General features: G+C 42.7%; 1 protein-coding gene across 6 annotated transcripts in view; it reads right to left on the bottom strand.

The window, feature by feature from the left end:
* Positions 1 to 22,388, bottom strand: part of glra1 (glycine receptor, alpha 1) — a 97,408-nt gene that overhangs the window by 50,537 nt on the left and 24,483 nt on the right. For 4 of the 6 annotated variants that reach the window (XM_019260948.2, XM_019260949.2, XM_027285358.1 and 1 more), the window contains one exon: positions 15,137 to 15,175. The exons of the other annotated variants lie outside the window; for them this stretch is intronic. In XM_019260948.2, the coding sequence (XP_019116493.1) occupies positions 15,137 to 15,175 (39 nt within the window). The remainder of the gene's footprint in view (positions 1 to 15,136; positions 15,176 to 22,388) is intronic. 6 annotated transcript variants of the gene reach the window in all.

The following is a 22,388-nucleotide window of genomic DNA, read 5'->3' as shown; positions in this document are numbered from 1 at the left end:
TTGGTAAATAATCGCTGAATCGACCACTCGACAAAGCGGTGAGAACGAGCTCTGATGTGTCATCAGAGGGTTTATCCATAAAGCAGCTGGTTTCACATCATCACTGTGTTTGGATTGTTTTCAGGAATAACTCAAGTCCTCTGACACGTCTCCTCTGTGTCCTGGCTCCGTGGCAGGAGGGATATCATAATTTATCTTTTCATGACGTCTCCTCAAAGAGGCCAAAAAAACCTGGAGGAGGAAGAGGAGGAGAAGCCAATACCCACTGAAAAACCTCCTCCTCCTCCTCCTCCTCCTCCTCCTCCTCCTCCTCCTCATTCTGCTTCTCCTCTCCTCTCCCCCTCCACAGCGGTTCATTTAATAACCATCCAGAGGAGGAGAGAGAGAGAGACAGTTTCCAATAAAGGCAGAAGACGGGGGTGCAGCAGAAAACGACAGAGAGGAGAAAGAAGCAACAGCTCATTAGCTGTCATGGAGGACAGGCTGGCAGTGTGACTCACAGGCTACACACACACACACACACACACACACACACACACACACACACACACACACACACACACACACACACGTCTCTTTATGAAATTCTCAATCAATCCTTTAAATAACGAAGGACAGCTTCAGTTTATGAAGCAGTCATGAGTCCGTTTGTTTCTATTCGCTGGATGAAGAGACGACAAAGTGTCACTGGCAGATTTCTCAATATTAACTTTGACTTGTTACACACTGTTTGATCCATTTTGGAAAGACTACGAGCTCATTGGACATAGGCCTTGTGCCGTACACTTCCCGTTCCACAATCAGGATTCACATGAACATGAAGGAACTCTGGTCAGCAGAGATCGTGAGACGGAGGGATTTCTTTTTGGATTAGTTAAACTATTGTTTGTTTTTATCACTACCAAAGAAAAATAATCTTAATAAGCATGATGAGAATGACTGATGGACACTGTAATTAAATAATTCGTGGACTGAGCTTCTGGGTCTGTCTTAAATTTGCATTGTTCCTAATAGCCAGCAGGGGGCAGCTCCACTGGTGTCTAAAAGAAGTCAGATTATATTGAGTCTTATGGAGAAATGAGCCTATTCCTCATCTGATTTATGATCTCAGGAAACAGTTTCAACACGAGTTCATGGTCTCAATCTCTACAGCGTGACGTTTATTTTGTAAAGGACGTCTGTGATAAAACAAAGTCAGAAACTCACATCACATCACGTCACTTCTGACTCCAGAAAAGGAAAATAACGACATCATAATGCCAGACTTAAAGCTTCGATGGGTCTGACTGTAGACAGAGAATCACTGAACTGATCCCAGTGCACACCTGTGCCTCGTTACGGTCGCTAAGTAATGATTGGACAATGACTGTTTGGGGGAGGGGTTTAACTAAGTATCTCTTCATTGATGAACACCTGAATCTTTTTCATTTCTCTGTACAAAAGTTTGAGCAGTTTTTGAGATATGAACTGTGAGCAGTTAACGACAGCCCTAAAACCACCACACACACACACACACACACACACAGATGAACATATACCTTAAATGCAAAGACTGTTCACACACACACACACACACACACACACACACACACACACACAGACATTAAAGCATTCATTCTACACACACAAACAATGGAAAACACACACTCAGATACACACATAAACAAACACACACACCATAAATTATATGAAGGAGCATGCACGCGCGCACACACACACACACACACATTAACACTCATTAACATACATCTTTTGCACGGACACACACTGTCTGCACGCCTCATTTGTTTTTAACCTTTAAACGTGTCTTTGTGCTCTGTATGTGTTCAGAGTTTGTCCCTGCAGGCCACCGTACATCGAGTGAACACAGAGCAAACACACAGCTGCATGATTCAAACGGAGATCGGACTAATTTAAAAGTTAATTATAGGATTAACTTTTAATTCTGCTTACTGTAAACACTGTTTCATAAAAAATATGAATTATATTCTGTGAATGTGTGAGATCAGCCAGTGGTACGCACACACTGAGGGGACCAATCAAGTCCAAGCGTTGGAGCTCGAGTCCTGCCGAGGTGGGTCGGCACAAATAAATCCCCTCCACCACACACACGCACACACACACACACTCCACTTTCATTAAAAACAAGTGACAACAGCAATAAAGCAGGATGAAACAAACGGCTGAGCTCGGCCTCTCAGCACTTCAGCTCTGCAGCCTCTGCAGCCTCTCACTAAAGGAATCTTACTGTAAACAGTCCCTGAGCTCTCAGGCTTCGTGTGTGTGATCGTGCCATTAAAACACACTGTCAGGAAGTCTGGATCAACGTGTAATCGCTCCGTAATAAAATCCGTAATATTCTTTGTGTAAGTGGCCTCAGACTGAAGCTACGCCATCTCTTCATTGTGCTGTAAAGCTTTGAGACTTCTCATGATATCCTGATAATTCTTCCTTAATTTCAGGCTTTGCTGAAGTTAAATAAAATAAGTTTTACCAAAAGAGTTTCAACTGTTGATATATCGCAGTCATCTGTAATACACTGTTTCAAGATAAAGCTTTGAAAGACTGAACATTGTGTTTTGACAGGAAGAAGTTTAAACCGACATGTAATCAGTCCTTCAAAATAAAGTAGTAGCATCTCTTTATTGTGCCAGATTTACTGTAAGGCTTTTAAATTTTATCATTTTAATTCTTGAGGGTTTATTTGAATAAAATAACCAAAGGAAGGTTCAAACTGTTGGTACTGATTTCTGTTTTAAAGGGGACAGCTACCATAACTGCTGTGGTCACCAAAATACTTCACGGAGAGCTCATGAAGGAATAATAAAGAATCAAAGAACATAAGAGTGCAGGCTGCCTGTGATGCACATATTAAACTATTGTTTTTTAGCTTTCAGTGTTCGCAGGTCATCATCATCTCCTCAGTCAGAGAGAAAAGAGTTGTTTGGGTCTGAGTAGAGATGGTGTCAGGATGAACCTGCCATGGAAGTGCCTGTAATTGCTTTTTTAATGATTAATAGTTGGGCAGGTTTTGTACTCCTCCCTCAGCAGAGTTGGACTTTTTTTTTTCAGTGTCAACTTAACATCTCAGCCTGGAACCAGCGAGTGAAGGTGTGAGCCTCCGATCGAGACGTAACTGTAGAAAATATTAAGAACGTGGCATATTTTTTGATTCTGCATCTCATCAACGTTCCAACATAACTGGAGCTACTCTTACTACAAATGTGTCCACTCATGGAGCGAAGCATCTAGCAGACAGCAGGTTATGCCACAAACGCCATATGTTAGGATGATATAGCAGATGCATAAAGACTGCAGGGAGCATCGCCGCTGCCAATATAGTTGTGAATCTCAATTGTCCGGTTCATACTCAGAGACGCTTTAGTAATATTTTTCATAAAGGAACGAGCGGAGAAGCATATTCACAGTTTGAGGCGCCTACATCTGCTCATTTCTCCGTCTATTCAGCTCAGCTCGCTAAGCGACGAGCTCGTTACACTGTTTGCACATTTATGAGGACGAATACCAACAAACAGCCAATAACTGTGCCAGCAAAGCCCTCTGCTTCCATTAGAGCCCGTATAATAATGCATCATCGTTGCAGGGGATTTGGCTCCAGGGCAAAATCCAAAAACGACAGCACATTTAGCAGGAAGCATTGCAAAGTTTAAGAGAGGAATCAAAGATCGCTACAGATCTCTAACTAGAAGAAGATACAACACTAATACAAAAAAGTCACTGAGCACGTGACGATCAGTTGATTTTCTTCCGCTTTGTTTCATTTGTGCAGCTTTGCATTAAAAATCAGATTGTGTAGAGCAGTTACTTTAATCATTTGGGCACTTTGAAAACTATCAAATAGTAACAGTGTTTCATTTTAAACATTTGGTATTAAAAAAGCATCAGTATGTTTGTGCGTGTCAGTCTCTCGGGAGGAAAACCAAAACAGCTGCTACATCTGTGAATTCAGAATTTATTTCCAACAAACTGGAGCTGTCGAGTGTCGGAGATCAGTCGAACGACGTGAGAAATAAACACTGATAAAATATCTTAAAGCAAATGGTGAACGAGGTGGGATTATTATTAGACGCTTCACTTGTACAAGTCCGAGAAGTTACATTGTAATTAAACTTTGGGGCATTTTATCTGATCACTTCATTCTCTAATCAGAATGATATTAACTGGATTAACTTGAAACTGCAGCTCCTGGTGTACCTGAATAAGCAGAAAATAATATTTAAGCTCAGCTTGAATCAGCTCCCATGTTTTTACTCCTTCATGGCTCTCATGGACGATCACTCCCAGCGTTGTTTCTTGGTATGACAAAGAGCTGAGCAAAGCATGAAGCAAACAGAGCTCACATTTTTTTAAATCTATAAACAAGCTGCAGTTCTTTGCAGAATAAGAATTGTCCAGAAAGGAGAACCTATCACACAGACAGACATCAAGATGGCGGATCGTTTCTAATATGAGATCCGGGTGAAGCCACCCCGACACCTCGTGCTTTCACGAGTCGGAGAGTGTATAGGTGGAACAGTCGGAGGGTACGCTCCATGATCAGGCCTTAGGAGGGTTGTAAAACACAGGTATCTGGAGGATTGTCCTACCCCTGCTCTCCAATGATTTATTTAACTCTCTCCTTTCCCCATGCCCAATTTGCACTCCTGTAAGTGACACCTCGGTGCTGCAGCGGCGAGGCCGGATTTATTCACAGCAACAAATGGCACGGAGCTAAACAAAGCAAAGGGAGGCGAGGGCAGAAGAAAAGTCGCAGGCTACAAATTATATGGAAAACACTCAATTACACAGCAGCGCCTCTTTCGCAATTGAGCTGCCTTCAGCAGAAAATACTACAATGGCTGCGAGGCATTAAATATTTATAGGGCGTCGTCTGTAGGCTGTACGGTCCGGGGGAGGCAGTTTCACTTTTTATTGAACTAATATATATTACCCACACATGCTCGCGGTAGCTGAAGAACATGGATCATTTTACAAGCAGGACTGAGAGAGAGAGGTGTGAAAGAAAGAAAGAAAGAAAGAAAGAAAGAAAGAAAGAAAGAAAGAAGAGGTTGTTTTTCTTTCCCTATTGCTGTTTTTTTCCACCGTTATGTCCGGACACGACAGCGGAGGAGGTGATCATCGTGTTCTTATCCGCGATGCATAAACATCAGAGCTGAAATGCCGGCGAGAGAAAAGAAGTAGGAAAAAAAAAATACGTTTCCCGGGGAACTTTAAAGAATCATAAATCTCCTGACTCCGTCGTGAAACAGTGAAATAATGAACATTTTATCAAACGCTGAGAGCTTTATGTTCCTGAAACTTACTCTGCTCTACGGATAAAAAAGTTTGCTAAAAGCCGTAAAACTGAAAAAAAAAAAAAGTCTTCAAAGGGAACTCCGGCCACGAACGCTGCAAGTTTATTCTGTCAGGTTTTTGTGTTTTTATGGCGTTTAGAAATTTACTTATTTACTGGAACATTTAAATATCCAGTTCTGATATGGAGCCAAAAGTTTGAGGACGCCTGAATATGACACCAAGATGTTGGTGATAGTTGAACATCTTAATCCAAAAAATCTGGATCTGCATCTGTAAACATTTCCAACAGATGAAGAGGCACAAAAAGACGAAACATGGCAAATAAAAACTGCAGTTCCTCTAACGTCCACTTGAGGCTGGCTCCAGAAGTGAGTCAGTCTCCAGAAGTCCCCATGTCCAAATGTCCAACTTCACAGCAGAAATAAACATGTTTACAGCCTGGTACAAAAAACAGTTTTGGTCTCTGTAGCTAATTTCCCCGTTCATGACAACTGTACTGAGGGTGAATTTATATACAACTCACCTGTTCACATTAAATTAAGGCTTAAAGTTATGCAGGATTAAGAGCGTGGACGTCTTTGCCATCTTTATACTGTGAGTCTAAGATGCTACTGAGATTAGGACCAAAAAGTCCGGATATCTCGCCCTCTATCACATTTTGACTTTTTTGTGAATCTCTAAATTCTGTTCAGAAACGTGTTCACATAGATCCACATATATATTTGATTTTTTCCTCAGATGAACAACCCTTCAAGGATTTTCCCTGACTTTCCGAACATGCCTACAAGCAGGACTACGGGCAGAAAAAAATAAATAAATAAAATGCAGGAGAATAGCTTTCAGTCTTCCTCCTGCTGCTGCTGTTTTATTCAATCTTTTCCCCTCTATTACATTCAGACACGAGTACGGAGGAGGAGATAAACATCAAGGCCGTGAAACGCCGGGAGGGAACAGAAAAGAAAACGCTTGAAGGCGGCAAAACATTAAAGCGCCGTCCGTCTCCTGACGGAGTGAAACAGTATTGAAACAAGACTCCTTCTCTTACTTATGTCTACTTTCTCTAAAGCTGCATCCAGCAGCTGAGAGGCTGTCCTGTTGAATCCCCATGCAGATGCCGCAGCTCTCCTTTGAGTGCTGCATCCCTCTTCATTCACGCAGACAGCTCTCATTATTCTCCCACATATGAAGGCATATACCTGAGCTCCTCCTATAGCACTGTAAACTCTGCTCGGCTCTAAGCGAGGACGTAAACAGTGCGGTTGATCAGCGGCAAAGAAAAAAGAAAAAAAAGAAAACACACTTCCTGTCACATTTTAATTGGAGTGGTGAGATGAGGAATGGCGTTTCCTCCTGCAGACATATTCAACCATCCATCATCGCCTTTTTCCACGCGGTGAACTTTAGGGAAAAACTTCATTTTCCTCCCCAGCGGAGGTGAAGGAGGAGAAATGCCATTATGATATGTTTTACTCCTCCTCTTGCCTCATCGCTCCCTCACCTCCTCTCTCTCTCTCTCTGAGTCTTTCTCCCTCTCATTGTCACTCTGCCTCTCACCTCCTCTGTCATTCGTATTCTCTCCTTCAGCCACGGGGCGTTCAACTTTCATTATGAGATGAAATGTATTCAAAGTGGGAGAGGGGAGGATGGAGAGATGGATGGATGCATGGCATCCTGGTCAGAAATCACCTGAGGCCGTGTGTGTGTGTGTGTGTGTGTGTGTGTGTGTGTGTGTGTCTATGCATATTTACTTCAAATTGGCATTCATGCCTGCGAGCATTTCACCGTGACGGTGTGTGTGTGTGTGTGTGTGTGTCCTCTCTGTTTACACACATTATTCTAACACACACATGCATTAATCAGGAGCCCGAGCAGCATATCTCTCTCTATTTACATGTATATATGTACACAACTCTAAAAATGAATGATAAGGCTGGTTAATACATTTTTAATGTCATCAAATCTATGATGTGATATATCTCCTTCTGTGCCGTAGATCAGTAATCACAACCTTTTTCCTTAAGGGACCCTTCCTATCAGAAAATAAACTGTCTAAGTGACATATGCTATGAATATTTCATATTATATTCAATACATAACCAAAAAGAACAACTGATACAATTACCCTAAATAATGAACGCAATAACCACTTTTCAACCTTTGTGCCAAACAACGACTGAATTTTAAGTTTCCAGATATTTTCTGTATTATTTGTTTTTTTTGGGATTTGAACAACAAACTTGTTATTTCTAGTTGATTATACATTTGGGATTTGAACAACAAACTTGTTATTTCTAGTTGATTATACACAAATTAAAGTGTTATATTCTGCAAACACAGGCCCGTGAATCTTACACACAGAACAGTTCATATCTTAATTAATTATGAAAACTCCTTGTCGACCGTAAATCTTTTGAACAAACGCCTAAAATCAAGAAAGCCTCGTGACCCCCAAGCCAAGCTTTGGCGACCACTTAACTGGATCAGGACCCCCAGGTTGGGAACCAACACTGCCATTAGAGCTCCAGTGTTGCATTGGGTGACATGTTCCTTCATTATGAATGCACGCACACACACACACACACACACACACACACACACACACACACACACACACTCGCTCGAGCACCGAATGTGCAATAATCCGCCGTGACGGTGCCAGGCTGTTTTTAGGAAACTACTGAAACTGAAACTTGAAATCTGTGAGGAGCTGAGAGTCACAGACAGGAAGAAGAAGATTAACTCAAGGACTTCCTTTTCATGGAAATTATGTGACAATAAGAAAAATATCAGCCTCAGACTTTAAAACCCACTCAGATGAATTCTATTAACGTCTTAAGATTTCCATAGATACCAAGAACTGTGCAGGAAAAGAGTAAATCTATCTACTTTAAGTCCAAAGTTTCACCATGAACAGCTGAACTCACAGAGTCCAAACCCCTGAACATCAGGACTGACCTGATCTGTACATTTAAAGACAGTGAATAAGAATCACTACAAGACTCCACAGGATCCAGGATGCAAAATAGAGACACGTATCCTCACATGTCCTGGAAATAAGTTAAAACTTTATCGGTGATCAATGTTGAGGATTCCTAAAGAGATTATTGGGATCCTCCGTTCATCTATAACAGCCTCATTATGCGACATATCTGATCTAATGTCCCTCTTGCAGAAGGAAGGGGACGGGTTTGAGAAAATATCAATAAATATATTGTTCAGGTCCAACTGTCATTCAGAAGTGAATCCTCTGAAATCTTGCTGATCCATGTGATCTAACAGTCAGCATGAAGGACGGCGGAGGAGCTTCCACAGCCGTGCACATTTGACCAATTGTCTGAAAATATTTTCTGCAACACACGGTAATGAACCAAGGCTCCAGTGAATTGGTAAGCAGGACCTTCCAGGCTTTTCCAGGCCAGGTTTTGAGTGACGGGCGGACATGACAGGATGGCAGCTTCCTGACTGCAGAGGGACAGAAATCAATAGACGCTCTATGGAGGCAGAGTGACTGGAGCTTTATTCACTGGATTAATGCAAGGTAGTGATGCTGTAAAGAGTGTGTGTGTGTGTGTGTGTGTGTGTGAGTGTGAGAGAAAGAGAGAGAGATTTTTAAAAAGTACATAATAAAAATGTTTGTATTTGCACACGTTCCTGTGTGTGTGTGTGTCTGTGTGTGTGTGTGTGTGTGTTTGTTTGTTTGATCCTTCCTGTTTGTTGTTTGCATGTTTGTTTGCTCGACCATGTGTTTGTGCAGATGGATTGTTTGCAGTGTGTGTGTGTGTGTGTGTGTGTATCCGATGGTCATCCACTCAATAAATCAGTGTGTGATTTAAAAGTGTGTCGTGATGCTCCGCCGTTCGCCGCTCAATGCTTTTAATCATCTTGAGAGGAAGGTAGATCGTCATGTGAGATTAATGGACACACACACACACACACACACACACACACACACACACACACACACACACACACACACCTTATCCCTCTCGCACACACTTCTTTTTAGCATAACTGATGAAACAGGTCGATTCAATATGATCGTGCCTCTTTTTTGTTTTACTAATAATCTAATAATCTAATTTATTTTTCAGTTGACTCTGCACATGATAAGAGAGCATAATAAATTGATTGATTGGTTTGTATAACACAAAGAAATGTTAATCTGAACATCAGCTGAGCTCTGTGTGTTTATGTGTCACGGCTCTGACACTGTGTTCATGTGTTGTTTTGCACACACATACACAGTTAGTGTGTGTGGATCTGGTCTCAGATTGTCTCTCTTCCCTCTTCTGGACTTCTGACCTCTAAAGATGGAGGTCTGATCTGACGACAGAAGCTTCCAGCTTGAATTCAAATCTGTATTTCTAGTGTTAAACTGATCACACACACACACACACCACACTCGCTGGATGTTACAAACAGGATTAGCATCGTTAGATGCTTTGGTTTCATCTCTTTTTCTCTCAGTATCCTTAAAACATTATGAGCAGTGCTCCAGGTACAGCTCTCTTTACACTCTCAGAAAAACTGGTTCTTGATGAGTTCTCTGGACGTTCTTTGGGGATCTGAATGTTGTTCCCCTCTTCATTGTTGCTCTTTGATTACATAAACTTCATCTGTAGCCCTTACAATTGTTATTTTTAGCATTTTTTTAAAATCTTTTGTATGAATGTTTAAAAAACATGCTGAAAAAATGAGAAACTCTCTTTATGATGGGAATAAAAAGAGTATCGATGTGGCCATTTATAGCATCTTATTGATTCTGTGTGCATGAAGACATTTTCCGAGCCCTCCCCGAGGATCCTGAGCTGGATGAGCAGTCAATGCTGGCCTCCTTTAAGCACCACAACAATATTTCTCTATCTTCACGTCTTAACCTGACCAGACTGTAACTGTATAGAGGTGCAGAGGAACATTCGTATCAGGCATTGACCTGTTTTGTCGTGTGGGCACGAGGATTTGTTTGAATTTCTTCAGCTGAGGAAATCCCTGCAATCACACACACACACACACACACAAGTGTTTCCTTTGCAGCCACATTATACTCTTTAAAATAGGCCACTTGGAGGGGCATTAATCTGTGCAGGGGGGATATTCTGCTTTACATTCTCTAAACCCAGCTCCAGCCTGCAGTAATCATTTTGCAGTGTTGGCTTTCTGCAGCACTGTGCAATCACATTATAAAGGTGTTCTCCATGAGACAGGCCACTTGGATAAGCATAAATCTACATAGCAGCAGATTTTTCTGCTCTCAATAAAAAAGTAAAATAACCGCAATATGCTCCGACCTGCAGTCGTCACATTAAAGTGTCACCGCTCTAAAGCACTATGCAATCATATTACAAAGCCGTCCACCATGAAACCGGGCACTTGGATAAGCATAAATCTACAGAGACAGATTGAATCCTCGGGCCTCTTGCACGGCACCGAGGGGGGAAGTGGAGCCCGGGATCTGTTAGCAGACAAATATCCCGTGGCCTAACATTAATCTGCATAAAGCGCCGGTGCGAGGAGGTGAGTTGTGTGTAATATGTGCCGAACATCTCGCAACAGAAGGAGCCGAGCAGAGCCTCTAATCAGGAGGAACGGCTGCTGCCGGCGGCGCTCGTGTCGAGGCTTCAGGCCCTGACCTGCTGACTGATTCTGCTGAACACACTGGAAGCGAAATCTCTTCTCTTCCCCCCCAGTCCTCTCTCTCTCTCTCTGTGTCCTCGTTCCTATCTTTTCTCTCCCCTCCCTCCTACGTCTTGTCCTCGATGATGGCCTCCTCTCCCCGTCGAGTGTGTGCTCTGCTTTAGGTCTGTATACGTTTGTTTGATTCATTCTCTCTTTCCTGCCTTCACCTTTTCTCTCCTTTCTTTCTTCATTATTTCCTTTCCTTATCCGTCCTCTGATGTCCTTTCTTCTCCTTTATTGTCCTTTAACTCAGTTTGTTTTAATTTGATTTTCTCTTTTCTTTTTCCTTCATTAACCTTTTCTCTTCCTTTCCTCGTCTCCCATCCCCCCTTTTCTTCTCTCTGCTTGCATATTACATCTTTCCTCTCGTCCTTCCACATAATCTTTTCCCCTTCACGTCTCCTCTGCTGCTGCTCTCTTCTTCTAAAACATTTCTACCAAAGAAGTCTGAAGATGACGACTTGTCCTTAAAATGAGCGCGATCGTTTGTCAGTAACTATCATTACAAGTCAAAGACTAAGAGTCAAAGCACAGACAGGAAATGCAACACTCCAATCATGAACAGAACAAACCAACGAGCTTTAAATCTCCATCATGCCAAATCCTTTATGATAAGCTGTGAGCTGTTTCTTACAGAGAGCATGTTATTATCGATATTTATCAAAGATTTGCATCACTACATCATGAGTCTTCAATGTTTTTCAGACAGCAGGGACCCTCTGCTGTGCACATACACTGAACCTCCTCTGTGGCGTCAGCTTCATTTAAACCAGAGGTAACAATGTCTAAATAAATCCAACAATATTAAAGGGCCGGTCGTTTCAGTAGATTTATATTGGCACATCATCAATACAGCCCAAAACTTTATTTCTTTACATTCTCATCTTAAAATCGTTGACTGTAAAGTGTCGTTGTGCATGTGAATTTTCATCACTCTAAAGTGCAGCCATATTTTAACGAGGAAACTGAGGCATGTCACTATAAACATCGCATTGTGGTGATTTCATATTTCCTGATAACGCCTCAAACCGCCGTGAGAAATATTCTATAATGACGTGAAGATTGGCGTTCCTTCCTCTCTAACACGTCTCTGAACTTCTCATGCTATTATTCTCCCGCCTGCTATTTGAACATTAAAATGAGAAATAATTTCTTATTAGCTCTGCATTTTGTCTCCGCCTGTGTGGAGCCGCTGGGTAAGTTATGCACGGCAGCAGCCTGGAGGCAGACGGGCTGCTAATATAAGAACGTGCTCTCCTGTGAAGCTGACAGTATTGGCCAGCAGAAAAAGCTCGGGAGGTAATTGGGGTCTTTAGTCTGCAAACCAACAGAGTCTCTCTCAGTAGCATTAGTCACCCAGAGTAATCAGACACAAAAGGATCATATCTGCAGCGCTGCGGATAAAGACGCTGCTGAAGTTGAATTTTTTTGTTTTAATCTTCTTAAGACGGAGCAGCCCAGGTCAGCTTTTAGAGTGCCGGGGTCTCCATTGTTTCCTCGGCACTGTTGTTCTAATCATTAAGAAATCTTCTGTTAGCAGGAAACATGAAAACAGGTTTTCTAACTGTGTCTGACAGCGTCGCACACAAAGATCGGCCCGTGCATCACCTCTGCTGTTCGCTCCATCACCAACAGTGACTGTCTGGAAAGTCCTGCAGCACTAATAGCAGGACTGTGTGTTTGTGTGTGTGTGTGTGTGTGTGTGTGTGTGTGTGTGTTCTCCCATGCCTTCCTCTCAGTGCATGTGAATCAGGGCCATATACTCGTTAGTTACGACTGACAGGAGCTGCTGTGTGTGAAAGGACGTTAGCATGTTAAGCTAATGGGGCAACTGAGATTCTTCAACACGAAACAAACGAAAGGACGAGTGACAGCCCGTGACGTGGTACCACTGTGTACTGGATTATAATGTACTGTAGTATAGTAGTATTCTAATGTATTGTAGTACATTATTCTGTACTGTAATATAGTAGTATTATAATGTATTGTAGGACATTATAATGTACTGTAATATAGTATCTTATACTGTACTCTAGTACTACGTTCTAATGCACTGTTCTGTACTCTGTAGTCTACTGGATTATAATGTACTGTAGTATATTATTATGCATTCTAATGTACTGTATACTCTCTATTCATATTATAATGTACTGTACTGTTATATTATACTGTATTTTATTTTACTTGACTGTACTATAATGTACTATACTACACTATACTGTAGTCTACTATACTGTACTATTCTATGCTATACTGTAATATATTACACTACACCATCCTCTATATTACACTATACCATAGTATACCAGTATAGTATACTATACTATACTATACTATACTATACTATACTATACTATACTACACTACACCACAGTGCACTACGCTACACTATACAATGCAATACAATCTACAATCTACACTATACCATACTATACTATACCATACTACACTAATACTATGCTGTAGTATATTATAGACTATTCACTACTATACTATACTATACTATACTATACTATACTATACTATACTACACCACAGTACACTACGCTATACTATACTATACTATACTATACTATACTATACTATACTATACTATACTATACCACAGTACAACAATCTACACTATACTACTATACTATACTATACTATACTATACTATACTATACTATACTAATACTAAACTATACTACACTATACTAATACTATGCTGTGGTATATTATACTAGACTATTCACAGTACCTCAGTACACTATACTGCTGCACTGCCCTTTACTGTTTTGTACTACACTACCGTACTGTATTCATACTGTTTAGTACATACTATACCAAACTATGCTATATTACGCAACAGACTACACTATACAATACAGTGCATGAAGTGCTATACTTTACTGTACTACACTGAACACACTATACTGTACTATACCGCACTATATGATACTGTGTCGACCTACTGTGTACTTTAGTACTCCATAAGATAAATGACACTTCATGTAAACAAAGTCGCTCCTTCGTGTGCTCGCAGAGTTTGGAGCGTTGCCCAGAAGATGTTCTGTGTGGCGCTGTGGGCCGCTCAGCTCGTTTCTCTGCACAACTCTGAGGACCCAGAATGCAATTTTGGGTAAAACATTTGAACTCAGCGAAGGTTGTGCTGACTCAGGATCTGTGTTAATGTTAGCTCCCAGCTGTCAGGCTCAGTAGCTGATAGGTGACACAAAGGGTTACAGTTGTTAACAACACTATATACATTTTACTACACACTACAGCTACTTCACCTACATTTGTCCTGCGTGCTGCATCATAAACATCTACTATTGCACTATATATACTCCTGCTAAAGCAGCTTGTATAACACTGACACTGTCAGTCTATATTTATAATTAGACTTCATTGCAGCTGCACCAGGAGATGCCCGGTGTCATATATGTGTCTTATTTATTTATTTATTTATTTATTTATTTATTTATTTATTTATCTATCTACAGTAAAAATAGATTTACACATCAGCCTTAAGCACTAAAGAAGCTAAAGATTAAAGCAGTTTTTTAAAGTTTCCTGACCAGCAGAGTGATGTAGATGTGGGGCCAAGTTAAAAAAGAGCTGAGTGTCTGGATTTACCTTCATGAGGCTGACAAATGCAATAGTTTCTCAGAAAAGCCCGGAGAGCACTGACAGATTTATGGTCAGGAAAACAGGCGGACCTGAGTCTGAGCCAGAAAAAGCTGAATGTTTGCTGTTCTTTCAACATGTTTCAACACTAATGAAACAATTGTGCATGGTATTAAGAGAGAAGAATGTCTGTGTCAACATAATGAATTAAGTCAAGCTTGAAATATTGCTGATGTTTGACAAATATGTTATAGTTTTTGCTTAATTTGCTCCTGTCAGCAGATGTTCTACACAGTCAGATTTGGACCATTTTGATTGACATAACTTACATAACAATACATGGCAATCTGTGAAACCAAAAAAAAAAAAAAAAAAAAGAAGAAGAAGAAGAAGAAGGCATTTCCCTAACGTTCGTAGTCTTCTCAACATTTGGAAAATGCCTCATCATCGCATGAGACAAACACAAAACCATGGTCAGGGAAGAAAAGAAGAAGAAGAAAAAAGAAAGGGAGAAAAAAAAAGAAAAGGAAAGTACCTTTCTTGTGAGTAGCTTCATTTTTGGAGCCTTTGGGGTCTAATAAAAAAAAGATCAGAATTAAACACAGCATATTCTAACAACACGTTACCAACTATACGTTGTTTGTCCTCGTTAAGGAAAACAACCGCTTTGTCTATCAAGGAGCGAACAAGACAGCAAGGCTCGATTATCTAAGGTGTCGCACTGCTGCCAACACTCAGCGTGGGTGAGTGTGTGGCAGTGGGGGAGACTTAGGGGGAGGAGGGCAAGGGAGGAGGAGAGGGCAACATACTGTGAAAGAGGCAATAGCAGGAAGGAGGGATGCACGAGTCTGTAAGAGAGGACACAATCTACTGCCATACTGCAGCGGGCAGGAGAGGAGAAGGCGATGCACTGAGATGGAGGAGGAGGAGGAGGAAGGGTTGCAATGCAGTTCTGTCAAGAGGAGCTGAAGTAAGGCTAGCACAATGCACTACAGGAGATGCAAGAGGCCAGAGAGAAAGAGGAGGAGGAGGAGGAGGAGGAGGGCGGGGAGAATGCAAAGACTACATGTCAAACTGGCTTCCTTTCAGATTTTTATTTTTCAGCCTTTGAGGAAATTACACTTTTATTTTGGTGTCTTTAGTGCGACAGGTTGGTGGTGAGTTGCAAATTCCAGAACAACTTCCAAAATGAAATGAACCCGTCCAGTAACAAAGTACTCAGAATGGATTCTTTGTCCCCTCGCAATGATTTCACTCCCGCTACAGAAAATGGAGCTGTAACCCCGACAGGAACGGATAAATGATCTCCAGGATCTGAAATGAAACTCTTTCTTCAAATGGGCGCCGTTAATTCGAAGTCGTTTAGCTGAAATGGAGCCCGTCGGGATGACAAAAAGTTCGACAAAAAAATGTAAATCTTCAACCTCTTCAGAACGGGACACATCATTTCAGTCATACCACAGAAAAGGGAACTTTTCGTCTCCACAGAGGTTGATTCATCATGGAAAAATGCTGACCCGCTAATGTCGAAGCTACGGCCGCACGATTCATTGTTTCACAGTGACGAGGCCTTTTCCCCCGTTCACTCTGCGAAGATCAGCAACTTATCGGATTCATCTAGAAAGTTCAGGCGAGTACGAAAAGCAAAAGATTGTACAGATACTCCAGCAACAACCAGCAACAACCCCGCAAAGAAAATACACTAACATGACTGCCGCACATACCCAAGTGTCTCAGAGATTTTCAATTAAAACTCGTCTCCAGGATGCAGAATCCTCACGTAAAGGCCACGCCATGTACAGCTCGTTCTGACCTTCAAACATCTAATGCCTTATGAGCAAACAATAATAACATCTGTGCAAATATATTTCTTTGCAATTAATTCTGAGCAGAAGTTCGAAATGTCACCACGTAGCCTTTGATTTTCCCGCTACATACAGAGGAGTTTTCTTTTTTTTGCTCCTTTCATGGCTCAGATTTGTTGATTGATGTCCTATTCTGCCTCCGAACCGCATTGAACTGAGTAAACCGGGCCTGGCCTCCTTTGCTGTACTTGACAACTGCCATTGTGAGGGATTGCGACTACGCCGAGTAGAAGTCTGGGAGCGATATTGTAATCTGTCATTGTCAGTCCCGGAAAAAAAAAAGAAAGAAAGGAAACGGCTCCTAAGATAGATGGAAAGTATTCGTCGTGACCATGAACTGTTGTAGACAGGTGACTTAAACTTTATAATCTGCCTGAATCCATGAAAGGCAATTTTTCCTCCCTCCTCCGTGCACGGCAATCTCTCTGTGTCAGGGCTAAGCCCGGGCTTAGCCCCGCGGCCAGGCAGCCTGTCGAACATCTGAGCACCTGATCCTGGCATTAAAACACACACAGCAGCTTTGGTTTTTTTGGGGGGGCGAGCTTTGCTTTGCTTTGCTTTGCTGGCAGCGGGGATCTCATAACGCGAGCTAATTAGTAGCGCTGTGCAGAATCAATTCTCCGGGCTTTGCAGGGTGGAGGTGTAAAAACCCAAACTAAAGAAGCCTCGCCTTTGTGTTGGAATACAAAGGTGTGTTTTTTTTGTTAAATGAGTACAGGGATTTTCCCTCAGAGTGTTTTTTCCTCCCTCTCTCTTCGCTGCCTGCATCAGTGGGCGATTAGACACGTCTGCCATGTCGAGGCTGGAAACAGGCCGGCTCACCGCCTCCCTGATTATGTCACAGCGGTAAACAATTATGCGTCAACCTCTCCATCAGGCCTTTTTAGACTGATACGGGCTTAAACCTCTTTTTTTTTTTTTTCTTATTCCTCGAGCTGGTAATTAGAGGTGTGATGGGATTCCACAGGAGGACTGAGCGGCCTTTTATAAAGCAGTATTCCCCCCTCATGAACTTGTTAGGCATGGACCAGTGGACTGCAGAGGGGAGGAAGACAGAGTAATGTAGCTGTCAACTGTTCTTACACAGCCCAGATTAGCTTTGCATCGCCGCGAGCAGACGAGGCTTTTTTACTATCTTTAGATCAAGAGGAAACAATGATGATGTGAGGTATTTATAGCAAACAGAGAGAGACTCATTCACTCTGACAACGTGGCTCATTAGACACTGCTCTGATCATTATTGCAGGTTTTGGCTGCAGACGTCTTTGCTCGCCCACCCTCCTCCCATCACTCTCGTACCCTCGTACGTCTGGCCGCCTTTCTGCCATTACCCCTGTTCAATATTCCTCTCTTCGCTGCCCTTGCCGTTCCGCCTCCTCCCGCTAGACGTTGAAGCGCGATCGATATTTTTGCCATAACTCAGGGGGGAGTCACCTCTGCGACAACATTAAAATTCCTCGCTCCGTCCCCACACTCATCCGAAATTTCCTGGCTTGGCAAAGGAAAGGGCCATTACCTAGAATACTAAAAGAGCCACGAGAGCGTCCTCTGGGCAGGGACGTGCCGACGCTGGCAGCAGGTTTCTGTGTCTGCATCCTCGTAGAAAAGTAGTTCTTGAAATAATAAATATTACAGCTGCTTGTTCATGTCTGCTGGAAGTGTTATACATAACTGAGCGATGCTGTGGCCCGCTGGGAACTGTGTTAGCACCAGTATTCTGCTGCTAAGCTACTGGAAACACAGTGTGAGGCCCTGGGTTGCACTTTTTGCCATCTGCAGTTCTTTCCAATCTCCTGTCGTAAGCAGATCCAAGTCGGTTAGCCATTTTGCAAATGCCACCATCCCTCCCTTTCTTCACCCTCCCTCCATCCCTCCCATTCGTCCTCCCCCCCACCCGCAGCCGTTCCTCCATCCCACGCTCATTACCTTATGCCCATTAATCCCATTAAGTAGCCATTAAACAAGTGCTGATAACACCAAATGAACGTCAAGCTCCGACAGCTAATAACTACAGTCCCACCTCGGCACGTTCAACCCTGGCAAGGAGAAAAAAAGGAGATGCAGAGAGGAACAAGGGGGTGGGTGAGGGGGCAGTACAACAAAGTGTAGTACAGGATAGTGTAGTAACAAGTACTCCAGCTGTGGAGAAAGAGAAAGAGGAAAGAGAGGAGGAGGAGGACAAAGGAGGAAGCCAAACGTAAATATACTGCCGTACTTTGTATATTTACTCATGTCTAAGAAAGAAGGCGTCATTCAGCTCAGAAGCAAAGTGACACAGTGCTGGATTCTGTTTTTGTTACACTGATCATCACCGGGATTTCAGAGCAGAGTGGAGGAGGGAGCTTTGCCGAACCAACCGTGGGAGCAGCATCTGAAAAGAGCCCGAGCTCAGGCGGCGACCATTCAAGATGAAACCCTGATGAATTAGGCCCTGATGCACGCTGAGTTTAAGCTCGGCGACGCGTTCAGGGTCTCTTGAGTCCTCTCTCACAGAGGGTACAAAGATGGAGGCGGAGATAGCCGGCTCACTAGCAGCCCGTCCTGGGTTGAGTTTAAAACCAGAAGCTCGCTCGCGGTCGGCTTTGAGTGATGAGGAAGGACAAGGTTATGGCGGAGAGGGAGAGGCGAGTCGCAGCTGTAGTCTGCACCATTCATCACGCGCACACACTCTCTCATTCCAAACACACAAACACACCTCGCTATCTCTATCACACACTCATACACGCTCATTTATCAGCACAGCGCCATGTGGCCATTCGTTACGAGGGGGCCGGTTGATCAGACGGGTCTGCAGTTGGAGTTCTACATCTCCCCGTCCTCGCCGCTGCTGCCCGCTCAGCTGGTCGACTGAGTCAAAGTCCAATTTGTTTCAGGAATCAGCAGGATCAGTAAACAAGGATTGAATACAGAGGAGGCCCGAGGAGGAGAGGAGGGGAGGAAGGAAGGAAGGAAGGTCAGAGGAGAGAGGAGAGGAGAAGATGCATGGGGTGATCACCGTACTAACGACCTTGTCTTTCATCCATGCAAGAGGAAAATAGAAACGACTAGACGGTGAAAAACGCTTCAGGAGGGATGAAGGATGGAGGAAAGAAAAAGACAGAAGGAGGAAACAAATAATGATCTAATGAATGAATGGCTGCATAGACAGATTAAAAATGACTTGATCACAATGAGAGGAAAGATTTATGGGAAAGTATCACAAAGCAAAGGAGACAGCAGCAATGAAGAAGAGAAAAATGGGACTGAGGACAAAAAAAGGAATCAAAACATGAACAAGTCGATGAGCGAGCGACAGAGGGAAGGAGTCGATGAAGAAAAGAGAGAACGGGAGGAAAGAAATGTCAATAAAAGAAGGAGAAAGCAGGACGAGAGAATGAAAGAAGGGATGAACTCGGATTATAAATGGCTTGTTCCGAATGTGTCAGGAGTGTTTGCTCTCCTTTCTCACCGATGGAGGAAGAACCTGCTAAATCAATCCGAAGCCTTTTGCCCACGTGGTGGACGTGGTGGACGTGGAAGACGCGGTGGACGCGGTGGACGTGGTGGACGTGGTGGACCCCCCGGTCATGATCAGTGTAATTTCCTCTCATGCTGACACATTTGTAGCTTCTGGGCAAATCTCATCTCTTCCCTTTTCCCTCCCCACGCCCTCGTACACATAAAAAAATAAAATAAATTAGCGCGGTTGGTGCTGAGATTTGATGAGGTGTGTGTGTGTGTGTGTGTGTGTGTGTGTGTGTGTGTGTGCGTAAAAACTGTGTGTGGGCGGAAAGAGAAGAGCAATCATCTTGCATTTAACAAAACTAGCTGCACTTATGCTGTTACCGTTTAACATTCCGCATTCCGGCCACATGCCGGGAATCCTTAACCGGTCTACAGGTCTAAACATGCCGACATTCCAGGAGAGGCTCCTTGAACTTGAAGTTTTCCATGTTCCAGCCGACATAACAGGCCTTTTACTCTTTTATTGTTATATGTTGTGATCTTTGGAAACAGTGGAGGTTCATAGAGGCCGTTTGACATCGCATTGAATCCCACGGCGAAGTGTCGGAAAGACGGGTGGCACCTACGCAAGTTTTCTACAGGTGACACTAACTAGTTAGTGAGTGAGTTAGAGATCTCGAATCACTAGAAAGTAAGTTTACTACGCATTTACAATGGCGAGCTAAGTAATTAGCTTTGACAAGTTGGGTCACAAGTTGTGTTTCCATCGACACATTTCAAAGTGTCGCATTAGAAATGTTTGATGGAAACAGCAGAATTCAAAAAACACTTTGTCAGTTTCACCAGAAAGTTTTCACACATTTAACTCACAATTTCCCTGCAGGGATTAATGACGTACTTCTGATCACTGATTAGCTGTTTCCTCATTCATCATCACATCCATGATTTGATGTATCCTTCCTCATATTTACACATAACTGACATCTTTCCATCCTGTTTTCTGTTTGTTTGTCCCCGGCAGAGCTTCCACTGCTGGTCTTTTAATTTCATCATCTTATTTGTGCGCTCTTCTGGTTTTCCCACTTGGTAATTGGCGCCGTCTACGGCTTATCTCATGAGCTCCTGACATTCGTTGGGAACGAGCATTTATTTCCAATTTGGTTAAAATTTATGCTACATGTGGAAAGAAGCATCGCCTCAAAACCTGTGAATTTACTCGGCTCATTAGCCAGTTAGTCTGCGAGCGACTTCGGTTACTAAGTCGTGAGGTTTCTTGCTGGTACAGGTGCCACTGTTATTCCCGATTTCCTCATTTCTTTCTAAATTAATTTTTTAAAAACCTGGTGACGTCAAACTGCCTTGATGAACCTCCATAATTGTTGCATTTTAGAAGGAGCTCCATAAACCCACAGTTCAAACACACAGTCCAATATCCCAACAGCTCTTATTGTTTCATTATTATCCCTGTAGCAAACTCGTCCTCTAACACGAGGCTGTGCAGGGAGTGCACGCCTCCATTTTTCCTCACTGACTCCCTCTCATGCACTTTTTTGTTCCTTGTTTCCCTCCCAGAGTTTATTAAGGAGCAGAGCTGTCAAGCTGTTTATTTCATGAATGTGATTAATGCGGTGGCGTAGTTAGCTGGTAGGGGACACACACACACACACACACACACACACACACAAGAAAAAAGAAAAAAGAGAGAAACTGCATGAATGAGCGAGTCGCAGAGCTCACGCTATGCCACTCTGTCGACCTGACAGCCACGACAGAGTCTGGAAATTCACATCGGGTCCTGTCTGCTAACAAAGGCCCCCTGACACAATTAGCTTAGCAGATTACATAAAAGATGTGCTCCTCCTCCTGAGTGTGTACATCTTCATCACAGACTGAAGCCAAAGAACAAGAAAAAGAAAATATAACACCTGTTTAGGAACATTCATTCTCTTTTAAAGGCTCGCTGACGTCAGCTGGAGGATTATCATCATCTGCATGTCGAACGAACTGCCAAAGAGTACTTTCATCTGCATTCAACTTTTTTTAATGTATTTTTTTAATACATCACATTAGAAGAATGGGAAAAAACATAAAAGCTATAAATTCAAATAACTGTCACGTCGGCCTGTTTAAATCCTGATTTGTAAAGGTCAATGCAGCACTAGTCGCAGTAAATCACACTGGACTGTTGCCAACCAGAGCTGAGGGGAAATCAAATTTAAAAAATAGAAAATGGACTCACGACGATGCCTCAGATAAAAAAAAAAAAACACACACGAACAAATTCTTGGCAGGTCAGGAAAGGCCGAGCAGCTTCAGCTGTTTTGCAGCCGCGGCAGGTTTAATAATACACACTTAGTCACGGTAAAACCCCTCCAACCCTCCCCAAGTCTATCTCGCATGAGCTGAGATATCCCACTTACAAAGATCACCATATAATGGGTTATGCCATTATGGGCTCAGCAAAAAAATAAAAATAAA

This window comes from Larimichthys crocea, chromosome I (assembly GCF_000972845.2).
Source record: "Larimichthys crocea isolate SSNF chromosome I, L_crocea_2.0, whole genome shotgun sequence".
Classification (NCBI taxonomy): domain Eukaryota; kingdom Metazoa; phylum Chordata; class Actinopteri; family Sciaenidae; genus Larimichthys; species Larimichthys crocea.
This window is presented reverse-complemented; position numbering and strand designations above follow the sequence as displayed.